The 20,021-nt window shown below is 46.4% G+C and overlaps 2 protein-coding genes across 2 annotated transcripts in view; one reads left to right on the top strand and one right to left on the bottom strand.

The window, feature by feature from the left end:
- The window catches only part of LOC144481668 (uncharacterized), a 28,326-nt gene extending 24,424 nt beyond the window's left edge, over window positions 1–3,902 (bottom strand). The window contains exon 1 of the mRNA XM_078200798.1: window positions 3,328–3,902. Within this exon, the coding sequence (XP_078056924.1) occupies window positions 3,328–3,660 (333 nt within the window). The 5' untranslated portion in view covers window positions 3,661–3,902. The remainder of the gene's footprint in view (window positions 1–3,327) is intronic.
- An 8,850-nt stretch (window positions 3,903–12,752) lies between these two features.
- On the top strand, window positions 12,753–19,480 carry LOC144481634 (uncharacterized). Its single transcript, XM_078200769.1, has 2 exons — window positions 12,753–14,347; window positions 19,341–19,480. The coding sequence occupies exons 1-2, from the start codon at window positions 13,759–13,761 to the stop codon at window positions 19,478–19,480; spliced, it is 729 nt and encodes a 242-aa protein (XP_078056895.1). The 5' UTR covers window positions 12,753–13,758.
- The last annotated feature ends 541 nt before the right edge of the window (window positions 19,481–20,021 follow it).

Raw genomic sequence — 20,021 nt, 5'->3', positions numbered from 1 at the left:
GTTCTGGTCACCACACTACCAGAAGGACGTGGAGGCTTTAGAGAGAGTGCAGAGGAGGTTTACCAGGATGTTACCTGGTATGGAAGGGCTTAGTTATGAGGAGAGATTGGGTAAACTGGGGTTGTTCTCCCTGGAAAGACGGAGGATGAGGGGTGACCTAATAGAAGGTGTATAAAATTATGAAAGGCATAGATAGGGTGAACGGTGGGAAGCTTTTTCCCAGGTCGGTGGTGACGTTCACGAGGGGTCATGGTTCAAGGTGAGGCGGGGGGGAGGGGAGGAGGTTTAACACAGATACCAGAAGGACGTATTTTACACAGAGGGTGGTGGGGGCCTGGAATGCGCTGCCGGGCAAGGTGGTGGAGGCGGACACACTGGGAACGTTTAAGACTTATCTGGATAGCCACATGAACGGAGTGGGAATGGAGGGATACAAAAGAATGGTGTAGTTTGGACCAGGGAGCGGCACGGGCTTGGAGGGCCGAAGGGCCTGTTCCTGTGCTGTATTGTTCTTTGTTCTTTTGACTGTGTTGTTCATTGTTACAGTTGGTCAATGGGAAGGTGTTTTTCCCGCTGGACTGGCCAATCCCACAACATTCCCTCCACTGGCCTGATGCTCTATGAATCTTGTTGCAAATACCTGGTTTCAAATTTCACAAGGATCACAGAGTGTTAGGAAGTTAAGAGATATTTAGTCAGCATTTCTGTTTGGAACCACTCCCCCCAAATGTCCATCCAATTTCCATTGACGTTGTTTATCGTCTCCACTTCCTTGTAGGCAGCGTGTTCCAGGTCATTACCAGCTGCATCAAAATATCCTTCCTCACATCCCCCCCACATCTCTGTTCCCAAAACCTCAAATTTGTGCCCCCCTCATCCTTATCTCATCAGCTAATGGCAACAGTTTTACTTTGTCCACCTTATCTAAACCTGTCAGAATCTTGTCCACCTCTATCAAATCTCCCCTCAACCTCCTTTGCTACAAGGAGAACAACCCCAGCCTGACATCGACAATGAAGAACAAACTAACAAAATATGCTAACACCTGAAATCATATGAGGTCTTTAATTTCTGTTCTCAAGATATTGTGAATATATTGTCCAGGACAGTAAGGGAATTGGAATAACTCACCTTGAGTGTGGTTGAATGGAATATATCAATCTAGGATTCAGCTACATTCTAGTGAAAGTCCAGAATGTGTCACTGGAAATCCCTCCCTAACAGCAGTGTGGATGTACCTACACCTCAGAGATTGCAGCAGTTCAAGAGGGTGTTGGGGTTGACTATGGCCAAGGCAGCTACGTATAGCCACATATTCTGTTACAATTGAAGTACCGCAGATTGAATATGAGGCATTATAGGACTTGACTGACTTATCATAGAATCCCTACAGTGCAGGAAGAGACCATTTGGCCCATCGAGCCTACACCGACAGCAATCCCAACCAGGCCTTGTCCCTGTAACCCCACCTATTTACCCTGCTAATCCCCCTGACACCATTGAGGATGGCCAATCAACCTAACCCACACATCTTTGGAGTGTAAGGGGAAACCCACGCAGACATGGGGAGAACGTGCAAGCTCCACACAGACAGTCAGCCAAGGCCAGAATTGAACCCAGGTCCCTGGTGCTGTGAGGCAACAGTGCTAACCACTGTGCCACCACTGACCACATTCCTGTGACTGCCCAGTTACTGCGGTCACAGACCATTAAAGCTGCTGAGCAGGACCCCTCTTACCAGCACACAGGAAGCTGCACAGGGTAACCGACTTCTAACAGAATAGCTGGGATGTAGTGGAGATGACAAAGTTCTGAGTATCATGATTCATTGTGAACACCCAAGGACAGTTAATATAAGGTGCCTGGTACACATCATGAGATGGTCCAGAGCTGTCCACGAGCTGATCACACAGCAACATGATGCCAAATGGTTGGCTTGATTGGATAAGTATGTAATCAATTAATATTGTGGTTAGTTTGTAACCAGCCAAGATGGGCTGAAGTAAATGTATAAGAATGTGTGATTTGCTTTGTTCGATGGAGAGGTTGCATGGTAAGTCAGTGACTTGCTCCCTGCTGGTGTAAAATAATGACCATCTGATGATTGGAACTGACCTGAGTGTCGAGTAATTTATCTTCAGTCATTCTCACCTAAAAAAATTGGCATCACCAACAGGATATCAAAGGTCACACACCACTGACAGAGGATCGGGTGTCCTTTAAATTAAGACATTGTGTGCAATTAGCTAAAAACCCAAACCAATTTCATCATTGACAAGTTCTGCACCAATTGGCTACTTTCCAACAATTGGCTCAGGTGAGCTTCAACAGATGGAGTGGTAGTAAGAGTTTTAACAACACCAGGTTAAAATCCAACAGGTTTATTTGGTAGCAAATGCCATTTGCTTTCGGAGTGCTGCTCCTTCGTCAGATGGAGTCCCATCTGACGAAGGATAAGCGCTCCGAAAGCTAGTGGGATTTGCTACCAAATAAACCTGTTGGACTTTAACCTGGTGTTGTTAAAACTCTTAGTATAATACATAGATCCAAATATCCATAGACACTTACAGCAGAGAAGGAGACTATTCCATCGTGTCCATGCCAGTCAACAAAGATCTGACTACATTAATCCCATTGTCCAGAGCTTGGCCCATAATCCTGGAGGTTATAGCAGCGCAAGTGCATATCTAAATACTTCTCAAATGTTACGAGAGTTTCTGACTCCTTTCAGGCAGTGAGTTCCAGACTCTCACCACCGTCTGAGTGAACATCTTCCTCCTCAACTCCTCTCTTACCTTTCTACCTCTTGTACCAAATACACCTGTTGGACTTTAACCTGGTGTTGTTGAAACTCTTACTGTGTTTAAATGCATACACAGGGAAGAGGTTGCAATGAAATCTGTCGCTTTTAACCTGCACAAAAACAGAAGGCTCAGATTGCCAGGCCGCAGGAGGAGTCCATTCAAACAACTGAGCCCCTGCTATCACTTTGAAACGACTCTCTGATTCATCCAAGTGCTCTGCTCTTTTCCCACATTCCTGCAAATTCTTCCCTTTCAAGTATTAACCCTTTGGAAAGATACGATTGAATCTACTTTCAGGCAAATCAGAACTACTCACTGCATTAAAAAATAAAAGAAAACCTCATCTCCCCTCGGGCTCCTTTGTTAATTACTTTTGAGGGACTCACACTGTTAAAGGCCATGCCAACCCCTCTCACCCAGCCTAGGATGTGATTGACAGCAGCAATAACTGCAGAACCCAACCCCAGTAATCAGTGTGGATGGTTCACAAATGTCCTTTAGGAAAGGAAATATGCTGTCCTACCTGGTCTGACTGATGTGTGACTCCAGATCCACAGCAACGTGGTTGACTCTCAGCTGCCCTCGGACAACAAATGAACAGCCTCTCCCCAGTGTGTCTGCACTGGTGTGTCTGCAGATGGAGGAACCAAATGAATCCCTTCCCACACACAGGACAGGTGAACGGTCGCTCCCAGGACAGTGTGAACTTGCTGGTGTGTCTCAGGTGGGATGACACAGGGAATCCGGTCCCACAATCAGAGCAGGTGAACGGCCTCTCTCCATTGTGACTGCGCGATGAATTTCCAGCTGAGATGGGAACTCGAATCCCTTTGCACAGTCCCCACATTTCCACCATTTCTCCATGGGGCCCGTGTGAGACATCAGTTGAAGCCACACACAGAACACGTGCGCGATTTCTTCCCACTGTGAATGGTGCGATTTGTTTTCAGGCTGTTTAACTGGTTAAAACTGTTTCCACAGTCACTGCACTGGAACACTTTCACTCAGGGGGGGTGTGTCTCGGTGCTTCTTCACTCACTTGTTTAAAGTCTTCAGAAGCAGACGGAACAGACAAACATTTCTCCTTCCAGATGTAAAGGCCGATAATATTCAGGTCCTGATGAATTTGAGTGATTCTGTCATATCTTGATATAACGTTTGGTTTGAGTTTTCTGTCTATAAATCCTCTGATATCCTGTAAAGGAGTTTAGAAAAACGATCACTGTCAGTACAGGATAGAAATTCAGAAAAGAGAACTCTAGTTCCTGTGGAACATTGTGAGTGTGAGTGTGAGTGTGAGTGTGAGTGTGTGTGTGTGTGTCTCACCCTCTCAATTCTGCTGAAGGAGCTGATTCAGGCTGATTGACAGATTCACACTCATTGCTTCCTGTCCCGGACACAGACCTGAAAAGCTCCATGCAGGCTCCCAGACAGATATATGTCTATATCACTGGAATAAAAATGTGTTTTATTGATTGTTTCAGTTGGTTAAGATACAGAGGTTGTGATTGATCATGATCTCCAACTCGCTGGCCATGAGGGTCATCAAGCAGAGATGATAAATAATTTCTAAAGGAAATTAGATGGATGCTACAGGGTTACAGAATGGGACCCAATCGAGACTGACATTTTGCTCAATAAAGAACTGGCGTGGACCTGAGTTGCACCTGGAGTATTGTGGGCACTTTTGGTGTCCTTATCCGAGGAAGGATGTCCTTGCTCTGTCCGGCGTACACAGCGAATGTTTACCAAACTGATTCTTGGGAGGCAGGACTGACACAAGGAGAGACTAAAATCAGTCAGGATTATATTCATTGGAGTTTGGGAGTGTAGGAGGGGATTTCAGGGCAGGGTGCTAAATTGGGGGAAGGCTGACTATAGCCGGATTAGGCAGGAATTGGTGGATGTTGATTGGGAGAGGATGTTCGGGGGTAAGTCCGCGTCTGGCATGTGGGAGTCTTTTAAGGAACTATTGATAAGGCTGCAGGATAGGCATGTGCCTGTAAAAAGGAAAGATAGGAAAGGTAGGATTCGAGAGCCGTGGATAACCGGGGAAATTGAGGATCTGATTAAAATGAAAAGGGAGGCGTACATTAAGTCCAGGCAACTGAAAACAGATGGAGCTCTGGAGGAATACAGAGAGAGTAGGAAAGATCTCAAACGGGGAGTTAGAAGGGCAAAAAGAGGTCACGAGATGTTCTTGGCAGGCAGGATGAAGGAGAATCCTAAGGCATTCTATTCATACGTTAGGAACAAAAGAGTTGTCAGGGAGAAAATCGGACCTCTCAGGGACAAAGGAGGGGAATTATGCTTAGAACCCAAGGGAATAGGGGAGATCCTAAATGAATACTTTGCATCGGTATTCACGAAGGAGAGGGGCGTGTTAACCGGGAGTGTCTCGGAGGGAGGTGTTGACCCGTTAGAGAAAATCTCCATTACAAGAGAGGAAGTGTTAGGTTTTTTAGGGAACATTAAAACTGACAAAGCCCCAGGGCCTGATGGCATCTATCCTCGACTGCTCAGGGAGACGAGAGATGAAATTGCTGGGCCTCTGACGGAAATCTTTGTCGCTTCTTTGGACACGGGTGAGGTCCCTGAGGATTGGAGGATAGCGAATGTGGTCCCGTTGTTTAAGAAGGGTAGCAGGGATAACCCAGGAAATTATAGGCCGGTGAGCTTGACGTCCGTGGTAGGGAAGTTGTTGGAGAGGATTCTTAGAGACCGGATGTATGTACATTTAGAACGGAACAATCTCATTAGTGACAGACAGCATGGTTTTGTAAGAGGGAGGTCGTGCCTTACAAATTTGGTGGAGTTTTTTGAGGAAGTGACAAAAACGGTTGATGAAGGAAGGGCCGTGGATGTCGTCTATATGGATTTCAGTAAGGCATTTGACAAAGTCCCACATGGCAGGTTGGTTAAGAAGGTTAAGGCTCATGGGATACAAGGAGAAGTGGCTAGATGGGTGGAGAACTGGCTTGGCCATAGGAGACAGAGGGTAGTGGTCGAAGGGTCTTTTTCCGGCTGGAGGTCTGTGACCAGTGGTGTTCCGCAGGGCTCTGTACTGGGACCTCTGCTATTTGTGATATATATATAAATGATTTGGAAGAAGGTGTAACTAACTGGTGTAATCAGCAAGTTTGCGGATGACACGAAGATGGCTGGACTTGCGGATAGCAAAGAGCATTGTCGGGCAATACAGCAGGATGTAGATAGGCTGGAAAATTGGGCGGAGAGGTGGCAGATGGAGTTTAATCCGGATAAATGCGAAGTGATGCATTTTGGAAGAAATAATGTAGGGAGGAGTTATACAATAAATGGCAGAGTCACCAGGAGTATAGAAACACAGAGGGACCTAGGTGTGCAAGTCCACAAATCCTTGAAGGTGGCAACACAGGTGGAGAAGGTGGTGAAGAAGGCATATGGTATGCTTGCCTTTATAGGACGGGGTATAGAGTATAAAAGCTGGAGTCTGATGATGCAGCTGTATAGAACGCTGGTTAGGCCACATTTGGAGTACTGCGTCCAGTTCTGGTCGCCGCACTACCAGAAGGACGTGGAGGCATTGGAGAGAGTGCAGAGAAGGTTTACCAGGATGTTGCCTGGTATGGAGGGTCTTAGCTATGAGGAGAGATTGGGTAGACTGGGGTTGTTCTCCTTGGAAAGACGGAGAATGAGGGGAGATCTAATCGAGGTGTATAAGATTATGAAGGGTATAGATAGGGTGAACAGTGGGAAGCTTTTTCCCAGGTCGGAGGTGACGATCATGAGGGGTCACGGGCTCAAGCTGAGAGGGGCGAAGTATAACTCAGATATCAGAGGGACGTTTTTTACACAGAGGGTGGTGGGGGCCTGGAATGTGCTGCCAAGTAGGGTGGTGGAGGCAGGCACGCTGACATCATTTAAGACTTACCTGGATAGTCACATGAGCAGCCTGGGAATGGAGGGATACAAACGATTGGTCTAGTTGGACCAAGGAGCGGCACAGGCTTGGAGGGCCGAAGGGCCTGTTTCCTGTGCTGTACTGTTCTTTGTTCATAGAATCTTAGAAATATTCTGACAGGATTAGATAGGAGTGGTAGACTGTGTATGGAACCAAAAGAGATGGGGGAGATACTAAATGGTTTTTTTGCATCCGTATTTACTGAGGAAACAGGCATGGAGTCTACGGAAATAGGGCAAACTGGTAGGGAGGTCATGGAACCTTTACATCATAGAAATCATAGAAACCCTACAGTGCAGAAGGAGGCCATTCGGCCCATCGAGTCTGCACTGACCACAATCCCACCCAGGCCCAACCCCCACATATTTTACCCGCTAATCCCTCTAACCTACACATCCCAGGACTCTAAGGGGCAATTTTTTAACCTGGCCAATCAACCTAACCCACACATCTTTGGACTGTGGGAGGAAACCGGAGCACCCGGAGGAAACCCACGCAGACACGAGGAGAATGTGCAAACTCCACACAGACAGTGACCCGAGCTGGGAATCGAACCCGGGACCCTGGAGCTGTGAAGCAGCAGTGCTAACCACTGTGCTACCGTGCCGCCCCAACCACTGTGCTACCGTGCCGCCCCAACCACTGTGCTACCGATTAAAGGGGAGGAGGTGCTCGCTGTCTTGAGGCAAATCAGAGTGGATAAATCCCCAGGACCGGACAGGGTAATCCCACGGACCTTGAGGGAAGCTAGTGTTGAACTTGCAGGGGCCCTGGCAGACATACTTAAAATGTCAGTATTCACGGGGGAGGTGCCGGATGATTGGAGGGTGGCTCATGTTGTTCCGTTGTTTAAAAAAGGTTCCAAAAGAAATCCGGGAAACTATAGGCCAGTACGTTTGACGTCGGTGGTGGGCAAGTTATTGGAAGGTGTGATAAGGGATAGGATCTACAAATATTTGGATAGACAGGGACTCATTAGGGAGAGTCAACATGGCTTTGTGTGTGGTAGGTCATGTTTGACCAATCTATTAGAGTTTTTCGAGGAGGTTACCAGGAAAGTGGATGAAGGGAAGGCGGTGGATGTTGTCTACCTGGATTTCAGCAAGGCCTTTGACAAGGTCCCTCATGGGAGGTTAGTTAGGAAGGTTCAGTCACTAGGTATACATAGGGAGGTAGTAAATTGGATTAGACACTGGCTCAATGGAAGAAGCCAGAGAGTGGTTGTGGAGGATTGCTTCTGAGTGGAGGCCTGTGACTAGTGGTGTGCCGCAGGGATCTGTGTTGGGTCCATTGTTGTTTGTCATCTATATCAATGATCTGGATGATAATGTGGTAAATTGGATCAGCAAGTTTGCTGATGATACAAAGATTGGAGGTGTAGTGGACAGTGAGGAAGGTTTTCAAAGCTTGCAGAGGGATTTGGACCAACTAGAAAAATGGGCTGAAAAATGGCAAATGGAATTTAACGCAGACAAGTGTGAGATATTGCACTTTGGAAGGACAAACCAAAGAAGAACGTACAGGGTAAATGGTAGGACTCTGAAGAGTGCAGTTGAATAGAGGGATCTGGGAATACAGGTACAGAATTCCCTAAAAGTGACGTCACAGGTGGATAGGGTCGTAAAGAGTGCCTTTGGTACATTGGCCTTTATAAATCGGAGTATCGAGTATAAAAGTTGGAGTGTTATGGTAAGGTTATATAAGGCATTGGTGAGGCCGAATTTGGAGTATTGTGCACAGTTTTGGTCACCGAGTTACAGGAAGGATGTAAATAAGGTTGAAAGAGTGCCGAGAAGGTTCACAAGGATGTTGCCGGGACTTGAGAAGCTGAGTTACAGAGAGAGATTGAATAGGTTGGGACTTTATTCCCTGGAGCGTAGAAGATTGATGGGAGATTTGATAGAGGTGTATAAGATTTTGATGGGTATAGATAGAGTGAATGCAAGCAGGCTTTTTCCGCTGAGGCTAGGGGAGAAAAAAAACCAGAGGCCATGGGTTAAGGGTGAAAGGAGAAAAATTTAAAGGGAATATTAGGGGGGGCTTCTTCACGCAGAGAGTGGTGGGAGTGTGGAATGAGCTGCCGGATAAAGTGGTAAACATTTAAGAAAAACTTGGACGGGTTCATGGATGAGAGGGGTGTGGAGGGATATGGTCCAAGTGCAGGTCAGTGGGACTCGGCAAAAAATGGTTCGGCACAGACAAGAAGGGCCAAAAGGCCTGTTTCTGAGCTGTAATTTTCTATGGAGAATGGATTCAGAATGATTGTGCCCAACGGTGGGGGACTCCAGAACTAGGGGTCAGCATTTGAGGATAAAGGGTAAACCTTTTAGGACTGAGGTGAGGAGTAATTCCTTCAACCAGCGAGTGGTGGATGTGCGGAATTCCCTACTACAGAATGTAGTTGAGGGCAAACGTTGTGTGATGTCAAGAAGGAATTAGATAAAGCTCTCGGGGCTAAAGGGATCAAGGGATGGAAAGGGGGGGGGGCGGAGACAGATTGAGAGTATTAAACATTGACCCCTCTACTCAGGGAAAAGTTTTTTTCCTATCTACTCCATCTATGTCCGTCATAATTTTGTGCACCTCAACCAGGGCACAGAGATTAGCACTGCTCCTTCACAGCACCAGGGCCCCAGGTTTAATTCCCAGCTTGGCTCACGTTCTGTGCAGAGTCTACATGTTCTCCCCATGTCTGCGTGGGTTTCCTCTTGGTGCTCCAGCTGCCTCCCACAGTCCAAAAGACGTGCTGGTTAGGTGCATTGGCCATGCTAATTTCTCCCCCAGTGTACCTGGACAGTCGCCAAAGTGTGGCGACTAAGGGATTTTCACAGTAACTTCACTACAGTGTTAATGTAAACCTACTTGTGACTAATAAATAAAATAAAAATAAAAAAGCTCTCCCCTCAGTCTATCCCAGCCTATTCAGTCTCTTTTTATAGCTGAAATGCTGCAGCTCAGGCAGCATCCTGGTGAATCTCCTCTGCAGCCTCTCCAGTGCAATCACATTTTCCTCTCATGTGGCCACCATAACTGCACACAGTATTCTAGCTGTGGCCTAACGAGTGTTTTATACAGCTCCAGCATGACCTCCCTGCTCTTTTATTCTGTGCCTCAGCTAAAACAAAGTCAGGTAAGCGATATGGCTTTTAAACCACGTTATCTACCAGTCCCGCTGTCTTCAGGTTGCTATGGACATGCACCCCAAGGTCCCTCTGGTCCTCTGTACTTCCTCGTGTCCTACCATTCATTGTGTATTCCCTTGTCTTGTTACTCCAAAAAATGCATCATCTCACACTTTTCATTCCATTTGTTACTGTTCTGCCGATCTGAGTAGCCAGTCCACATCATCCTCTAATCGAAGGATTTCCTCCTGACTATTAACCACATCACCAATTTTTGTGTCATCAACGAATCTACTAATCATACCTCCACCCGCCTCCCCCACGTTCACATCTAGATCATTAATGTACACTATTAATTTAGTGTTCCCTGAAATGTCAGCCATCTCCTGGGGAAACCAGCCCTTTAATTGTGACCATTAGGAAAGAGACCATCCTTTTAACCTGACAGATAAAAGTCTCACATGGGATTGCAGATAATGTCTTGAGACGGATAGAAAGCTGGTCAGCAGATAGGAAGCAAAGAATTGGCATAAATGGGTCTTTTTCTGATTGGCAGTCAGTGACGAATGGGGTTCCACAGGGATCTTTGCTCGGACCCGAACTGTTGACATTTTATATCAATGATTTGGAAGAAGGAACTGAATGCATTATCTCCAAATTTGCAGATGATGTAATGTTGGGTGGGAGGGTGAGCTGTGAGAAGGATACAGAGATGCTTCAACATGATTTGGATAGACTGAGTGTGTGGGCATCTGAATGGCAGATACAATATAATGTGGATAAATATGAGGTTATCCACGGTGGTAGCAATAATAGAAAGACAGATTATTACTTGAATAGGTATAAATTGAGGGGGGTAGATACTCAACGACACCTTGGAGTCCTTGTGCATCAGACATTGAAAGTAAGCGCACAGGTACAGCAGGCAGTAAAGAAGGCAAATGGTAGAGTTCTGGTCGCCGCATTATAGGAAAGATGTGGAAGTGTTGGAAAGAGTGCAGAAGAGATTTACCAGGATGTTGCCTGGTATGGTGGGAAAATCGTATGAGGGAAGGCTGAGGTTGTTTTCGTTAGAGAGAAGAAGGTTAAGAGGTGACTGAATAGAGGCATACAAGATGATCAGAGGATTAGATAGGGTGGATAGTGAGAGCCTTTTTCCTCGGATGGTGATGGCTAGCACGAGGGGACATAGCTTTAAATTGAGGGGTGAGAGATATAGGACAGATGTTAGAGGTAGGTTCTTTACTCAGAGAGTAGTAAGGGCGTGGAATGCCCTGCCTGCAGCAATAGTGGACTCGTCAACATTAAGAGTATTCAAATGGTTATTGGATAAACATATGGATGATATTGGAATAGTGTAGATTAGAGGGGCTTTAGATTGGTTCCACTGGTCGGCACAACATCGAGGGCCGAAGGGCCTGTACTGCGCTGTAATGTTCTATGTTCTATGTATGTTGGCCTTCATAGCCAGAGGATTTGAGTACAGGTACTTTGCTGCAATTGTATAGGGCATTGGTGAGGCCACACCAGGAGTAGTGTGTGCAGTTTAGAAGAGTGAAAGGGGATCTCATAGAAACTTAGAAAATTCTGACAGGTTTAGGTAGGGTAGATTCAGAAAGAATGTTCCCAATGGAGTTCAGAACTAGGGGTCATAGTTTGGGGATATTGGAGAACTGAGGTGACGAGAAATTTCTTCATCCAAATTGTGGTTAATGTGTGGAATTCACTACCACAGAATCTAGGTGAGGCTAAAACACTGCCTGACTTCAAGAAGAAAGTAGATATAGCTCTTGGGGCTAAAGGGGTCAAGGGATAAGAGAGGAAGAGGGGATCAGGATATTGAATTTGATGATCAGCCATGGTCAAAATGAAAAGTGGAGCAAGCTCGAAGGGCCGAATGGCCTACTCCTGCTGGAGCGGCACAGTAGCACAGTGGTTAGCACTGCTGCTTCACAGCTCCAGGGACCTGGGTTCGATTCCCGGCTTGGGTCACTGTCTGTGTGGAGTTTGCACATTCTCCTCGTGTCTGCGTGGGTTTCCTCCAGGTGCTCCGGTTTCCTCCCACAGTCCAAAGATGTGCGGGTTAGGTTGATTGGCCATGCTAAAATTGCCCTTAGTGTCCTGAGATGCGTAGGTTAGAGGGATTAGTGGGTAAATATGTAGGGATATGGGGGTAGGGCCTGGGTGGGATTGTGGTCGGTGCAGACTCGATGGGCCGAATGGCCTCTTTCTGTGCTGTAGGGTTTCTAAGTTTCTGCTTCTAGTTTCTATATTTCTATGTGTCAAGCTGACGGAGCAAAAGATGACAATGTCTTCAGGACAGAGAGACCTTGGCCAACCTTTCCAGACTCTGCACCCTCCCTGGATTCGCTTCCATTCGCTTTAGTTCCTGCAAGTCAACAATCCCCCCACTCCCCACCCCCACCCTGAACGAGAAAAGCAATGAAAAGTGGGAGAAAGAAAAGTGTTTTACTCACAGATGTTGCCGACAGGAGGAGGTTTTAGTCTGTCCTCTTTTTAGGTCAAACCAAACCAAGTAAACAAACTCAGATTAAATCAGGGGAGGTTTTAGTCTGTGTGAAGCACAAATCTTCCTTCAGAGAGACAGAGGAGCACCAGCTTTGCTGGGCAGGAATGAGCTGTTCAACAAGCGCATGGTGCAGCTTCCGCATTCAGACAATAGGCGGCTCTGATTGCTGGAGGTCCAGGCTGCTTCCGGTCCTCCAACATTTCCCATTGGTCAATAACAATGAATGCAATTTGTTGGGAGCGGGAGTGGGTGGGAGAAACGCGCCGCACATGCGCAGCTGTTCCATTCCTTTGGACATGCGCAGCTGGTCCATTCCCTTGGACATGCGCAGTCCTGCGCCGGTCCGGGGGGGGGAGATCACCGAGCGGTTTCTCGTTCTGGCCGAGCCGGTTGCCTGGAAACCGTTGACAAAGAGTCATCTGGACTCGGAACGTCAGCTCTTTTCTCTCCTTACTGATGCTGCCAGACCCGCTGAGATTTTCCAGCATTTTCTCTTTTGCTTTTTGATTCCAGCATCCGCAGCTTTTCTTGCCGGAAACCTTGGCTTGTTGCGGGGGGCGGGGGGGGGGGGGGCGGGTGGGGCACCGGGCCTGCGCACTGCAACACGGAGACGTCACCGCGGAGCAGATGATTTCTATTGGCTGATTCAGGCAGGACTCCCCTGTGACGTCACAACGCGGAAGTTGACTAATGAGCTTCAGACTGAAACTGCTCTGAGCAACATCTGGCAGGAAATCAATGTCTCCCCCTTTCCATTGCTGTTCTCTCTCTGAGGGAAACTGGTGACTTGCAGCAACTGAAGGGAAAGGAAGTGAGTCCAGTCCGTATGTTGCTCACATTTTTCATCCAGTAATATCTGTCTGGCAGCCTGCATGAAGATTTTCAGATCTCTTCTGTGTCCAGGAGAGGAAGCAGTGAGCGTGCATCTGTCAATCAGCCTGAATCAGCACCGTCAGCACAATTGGGTGGATGGATGTTAGACACAGCAGAGTGAGGATGGAGGGAGAATAGGTCGGATGGAGATTTACAGCTTTTGGGGAATGAGGGGGAAAAAAACGTTCCTCTATCCTGTACTGACTGTGCTGAGTTTTGCAAACTGATTTTGCAGGAGTTTAGATTGGATGTTGAATCAAGATCTCACTCGATTAATCAGGACCTGAATATCGTGGGCCTTTGAATCTAGAAGGAGATATGTTTATCCATTCTGTGTGATTCAAAGTATTTAAAACATCAATGTGGCTGGAAAACATTGCTCAGTGTTTAAAGAGCTTTTACCAGTTACACAGCTGGTAAAATCATTCTACATTTCACGGAAGGAAAAATCATACACACCTGGACAGATACAAGCAGACCCACACCATGGAGAAACCCTGGAAATGTGTTGAATGTGGGAAGGGATTCAGATCCCCCTCCGTGCTGGAAACTCATAGACGCAGTCACACTGGTGAGAGGCCATTCACCTGCCCTGATTGTGGGAAGGGATTCAGTAATTCATCCAGCTTCCTGAAACACCAGCGAGTTCACAACGGGGAGAGGCCGTTCACCTGTTCTGAGTGTGGGAAGCGATTCAGTAATTCATCCCACTTTCTGACACACCAACAAGTTCACACAGGGGAGAGGCCATTCACCTGTCCTGAGTGTGGAAAGGGATGCAGTAATTCATCTGGCTTGCTGACACACCAACGCATTCACACTGGGGAGAAGCCGTTCTCTTGTCCTGAGTGTGGGAAGGGATTCAGTCATTCATCCAATTTAGTGACACACCAACGAATTCACACAGGGGAGAGGCTGTTCACCTGCGCCGAGTGTGGGAAGGCATTCATTAATTCATCCCACCTGCGGAAGCACCAGCGAGTTCACACTGAGGAGAAGCCATTCACCTGCTCTGAGTGTAGGAAGGGTTTTGCTCAATTATGCAACCTGCAGAGACACCAGCGAGTTCACACGGGTGAGAAGCCATTTATCTGCTCAGAGTGTGAGATGGGATTCAGTCAGTCATCCCACCTACTGACACACCAGCGAGTTCACAAGTGATTACAGGGGTTGGATGCTGCTGTTAATCACAACCAGGACTGAACCATGTACATTCTGGCAGTTGGTGAACTGGGAGAGTCGGAGGGTTTCTTATTGCTGGACTGACCGGTCTCACAATTTTGCTTCCAGTGGGCTGATGCTCTTTGAGCCTGGGAGAGCACATTTCAACTGAAATGATCCACAAAAGCTGATGGGCATTTATTTTATTCTGGAGAGTACAAAGAACAAAGAAAATTACAGGGCAGGAACAGGCCCATCGGCCCTCCAAGCTTGCACCAACCATGCTACCTGACTTAACTAAAAAATCCCACCCTTCCAGGGACCATATCCCTCTATTCCCATCCTATTCATGTATTTGTCAAGACGCCCCTTAAATGTCACTATCATATCTGCTTCCACTACCTCCCCCGGCAACGAGTTCCAGGCACCCACCACCCTCTGTGCAAAAGAATCTGCCTCGTACATCTCCTTTAAACCTTGCCCCTTGCACCTTAAACCTATGCCCCCTCGTAATTGACTCTTCCACCCTGGGAAAAACTTCTGACTATCCACTCTGTCCATGCCTTTCATAACCTTGCAGACTTCTATCAGGTCACGCCTCAACCTATGTCGTTCCAGTGAGAACAAACCAAGTTTCTCCAACCTCTCCTCATAGCTAATGCCCTCCATACCAGGCAACATCCTGGTAAATCTTTTCTGCACCCTCTCCAAAGCCTCCACATCCTTCTGGTAGTGTGGTGACAGTATTGAACACGATATTCCAAGTGCAGCCTAACTAAGCTTCTATAAAGCTGCAACATAACTTGTCAATTTTTAAACTCAATACCCCGGCCGATGAAGGCAAGCATGTCGTATGCCTTCTTGACTACCTTCTCCACCTGCATTGCCACTTTCAGTGACCTGTGTACCTGTACACCCAGGTCCCTTTACGTATCAATACTCTTAAGGGTTCTGCCATTTACTGAATATTTCCTATCTGTATTAGACCTTCCAAAATGCATTACCTCCCATTTGTCCGGATTAAACTCCATCTGTCACCTCTCCGCCCAAGTCTCCAACTGATCTATATCCTGCTGTATCCTCTGATGGTCCTCATCGCTATCTGCAAATCCACCAACCTTTGTGTCGTCCGCAAACTTACTAATCAATCCAGTTACATTTTCCTCCAAATCATTTATATATATTACAAACAGCAAAGGTCCCAGCACTGATCCCTGAGGAACACCACTTGTCACAGTAAGTAGTGGTTTTCCTACCACGACAGGTAAATCTAAATAAATACATTTCTCTCTGTTCCATTGAGTCTACAGCACAGGGCCAGCCAGTTGACTCAATTGGTCTATGTCAGTATTAATGGTCCACATGAGCCTCCACCCATCCCTCTTCATCTGCCTCCAGCAGCATACCCTTCTTTTCCTTTCTTCCTTATGTTCAATATATTCATGCTTTTTACATCAACTACTTGCTGTGGTGGTGAGTTTCACATTGGCACAAGTCGCTGGTTTGCGTGATGGACTGAGCTACATTCACAACCCTTTGTAATTTCTTGGTCAGAGCAGGAGCCATATCAAGCTGTGAAACAGCTGGAAAGAATGCTTTCTGTGTTGCTTCTGTAAAAATTGGTGAAAGTCGTAGGGGACATGCCAAAGTTCCCCAACCGGGTACAGACGCATATTTCCTTCCCTAAAGGACATTAGTGAAACAAGATGCATTGTTGTCACAATCATTTTTAATTATTGTGAAACTTTTATTTGCAGATTTTTATCTAATTTATATTTCATCCTTTGCCATGGTGGGATTTGAATCGAGGTGCCCAAAGTAATAACCCTGAGTCTCTGGTCCACTGAAAATACCACTACACCCCAATAAGGAAATGAATACATAGAAATACCTTTCTGGATATTGCACTCGACCACAAATTTTCTTGGAAATGACATATAAAATATATTAAAACAAAATAATCAAAGAGTATTGAAATCCTGAGTAAAACTAAATTGATATTGGATCCACAGTCATTAAACGCTTTGTATTGTTTACCTATTGTTCTGTGTTTAAATGATTCTTCAGAGGTTTGTAGAATATATTAAACTAATATTAATCCGATCTGCACGTTACAGAAAAAAGACGAATTGTAAGTAAAGTGAATTTTCAAGAACTAAACAAATGATTGATAAAATGTCCAGGTTTTGAATTTTATGGAGTCAGTTGAATTGAACACTGCAATTATAGAATCCCTACAGTGCAGAAAGAGGCCATTTGGCCCATCGAGTCTACACCAATGACAATCCCACCAGGCCCTATCTCCATAACCCCACTTATTTACCCTGCTAAACCCCTGACATTGAGGGAGAATTTAGCATGGCCAATCAACTTAACCCACACATGTTTGGAGTGGGAGGAAACCAGAGCACCCAGAGGAAACCCACACGGACACGGGGAGAATGGGCAAACTCCACACAGACAGTTACCCAAGCCAGGAATCAAACCCGGATCCCTGACGCTGTGAGGCAGCAGTGCTAACCACTGTGCACCCTGACGTCCTTAATAAATAATGCGATGGCTGGGAATCGAACTCAGGGCAACTGCTTGGAAGGCAACTATGCTCACGACTACACCACCCTCGCTCAGTCTAATGGTCTTAATTCTTATGTTATTCCTTGTTTAAGCTTGATTGGTCCTGCATTTTTGTGCCAAGGAAGGGTTAGAATTTTAGTTTAGCTTCATGCCAAACCAAGGTTCAATGATTTTGTATGAATCATTGGCTGAAAATTTGCAAAAAAATGCAAACGAGCCTCCCAACCATTGACTCTGTCTACACTTCCCGCTGCCTCAGAAAAGCAGCAAGGATAATCAAAGTCCCCACGCACTCCGGACATACTCTCTTCCACCTTTTTCCTTTGGGAAGAAGACATAAAAGTGAGGTCATGTATCAACCAACTCAAGAACAGCTTCTTCCCTACTGCCACCAGACATTTGAATAGACCTATTATGTATTAAGCTATTCTTTCTCTTCACCCTGTCTGTAAATGCAACACTATATTTTGCACCTTCTCCTTTCCTTCTCTGCTATATACACTATGACCAGTCTGTTTTATCCCCAAAGAAATTGTTGGGGTCTTGTCTGACGTCCTAATGTAATGGGTTTCTGGTCTAGCAACCCAAAACTTATACACCAGCTTCCAAACCCACAGTTACTGCCATCTAGAAGGGCAAGAGAAGCAGATACCTGGGAACAGCACCACCTGAATCACTCAAAATCCTGATTTGGAAGAACAGCGCCATCCTTCACTGTTGCTCGGTCAATATTCTGGGATTTCCTCCTTAACAGCACTAGAGGTGTACCGACACGTCAGGGACCGCAGAGACTCAATCTCACCATCAGATTCTCAAGGACAGTTAGAGATGGTCAATAAATGATGCCCGGCTCAGAAGGATGCTCTACCTGTCTGTACTGGCTCTCTGCGGGCACCTGGTTTCACTGTCTTGCCTTTTAACTGTTACCCCAACATATTTCCCTTTTTACGGAATATTCCAATTCCCTTTTGAAATCCCCAAGTGACTCTGCCGTGACCGCGCTCTCAGGCAGCATCTCCGCCTATGCTTCTTCTTTAACAATTATCTCCAATATCTGCCCTCTGGTTCTCGATCCTCCCAACAATTTTCTGTCGATCTAATCTGTCTCGACCCATCTGGATTGGAGTAACTTTCCCAATGTTCCTCTGAACCTTTTCTTCTCCAACTCAAACAGTCTTAACTTCTCCAGTCTTTCTCAGGAACTAAAGTTTTTCAGCAATTGAACAATTCTGGTCAAATACTGCTGCCAGTTCCCTAATAATAGAATCTTACAGTGCAGAAGGAGGCCATTCGGCTCATCGAGTCTGCACTGAGCACAACCCCATTCCATTCCCTATCCCTATAACCCCATACATTTACCCTAGCTAGTCCCCCTGACACTAAGGGGCAATTTAGCATAGCCAATCCTCCTAACCTGCACATCTTTGGACTGCAGAAGGAAACTGGAACACTCAGAGGAAACCCACGCAGACACAGGGAGAATGTGCAAACTCCACACAGACAGTGACCCAAGCCGGGAATCGAACCCAGGTCCCTGGAGCGGTGAAGCAGCAGTGCTAACCGCTGTGCTACCGTGCCGCCCGATATATATGCAGGGACTGGCCTCTTTAGAATTGAACCATGTATTTTAGGTTTTGTATCAGTTTTTCATCTGCTGTCTGAAACATTTTGAATGCCTTTGGAATTCTATGTAAACCACATCAAGAGCATTACCCTCATCAACACTCTCGGTTACCACTTCAAAATACTCAAAACAGTTGGCTGAAAACATTGTTCCGTTCGTAAATCCGAAGATTGGAAAATTATTTCCAGTCTCTTCACAATTACACTGATCATTTCCTTCAGTATCCTGAGGTGCATAACACCCGGTCCTAGTGTCGAATCAAATTCGGACAGCCTCTCCTTTATTGTGTTAATTACCTCTGGAGTGGAATGCCGAACATCACAAAGATTCACTTTCTGCTCAGTGAAACACCTGGAGCACAGTTAAAATATAATCAATTCAAAACTAAACTGTGTCTCCCCAGCTTTGATGTGGAGATGTTGGTGTTGGACTGGGGTAAACACAGTAAGGAGTCTAACAACACCAGGTTAAAGTACAACAGGTTTATTTGGTAGCAAACGCCACTCACTTTTGGAGTGCTGCTCCTTCGTCAGGTGAGTGGGAGTTCTGTTCACAAACAGGGCATATAAAGACACAAACTCAATTTACAGAATAATGAATAATGATTGGAATGCAAGTCTTTCCAGCTTATCAAGTCTTAAAGGTGCAGACAATGTGAGTGGAGAGAGCATTAGCACAGGTTAAAGAGATGTGTATTGTCTCCAGACAGGACAGCCAGTGAGACTTTGCAACCCTGCCACAGCAACCGCTGCAAGACGTGCCGGATCATCGACACGGATGCCATCATCTCACGTGAGAACACCATCCACCAGGTACACGGTGCATACTCTTGCAACATTGTCTACCTGATACATTGCAGGAAAGGATGTCCCGAGGCATGGTATATTGGGGAAACCATGCAGATGCTACGACAACGGATGAATGAACACTGCTCGACAATCACCAGGCAAGACTGTTCTCTTCCTGTTGGGGAGCACTTCAGCGGTTTCTTAGAATCTTAGAATCCCTACAGCACAGAAAGAGGCCATTCGGCCCATCGAGTCTGCACCGACCACAATCCCACCCAGGCCCTACCCCCATATCCCTACATACTTACCCACTAATCCCTCTAACCTACGCATCCCAGGACACTAACGGGCAATTTTAGCTTGGCCAATCAACCTAACCCGCACATCTTTGGAATGTGGGAGGAAACCGGAGCACCCGGAGGAAAGACTTGGGGCGGCATGGTAGTACAGTGGTTAGCACTGCTGCTTCACAGCTCCAGGGACCTGGGTTCGATTCCCAGCTTGGGTCACTGTCTGTGTGGAGTTTGCACATTTTCCTCGTGTCTGCGTGGGGTTCCTCCCGGTGCTCCGGTTTCCTCCCACAGTCCAAAGATGTGCGGGTT

Source organism: Mustelus asterias, chromosome 31 (assembly GCF_964213995.1).
Source record: "Mustelus asterias chromosome 31, sMusAst1.hap1.1, whole genome shotgun sequence".
NCBI classification, from domain to species: Eukaryota; Metazoa; Chordata; class Chondrichthyes; order Carcharhiniformes; family Triakidae; genus Mustelus; species Mustelus asterias.
This window is presented reverse-complemented; position numbering and strand designations above follow the sequence as displayed.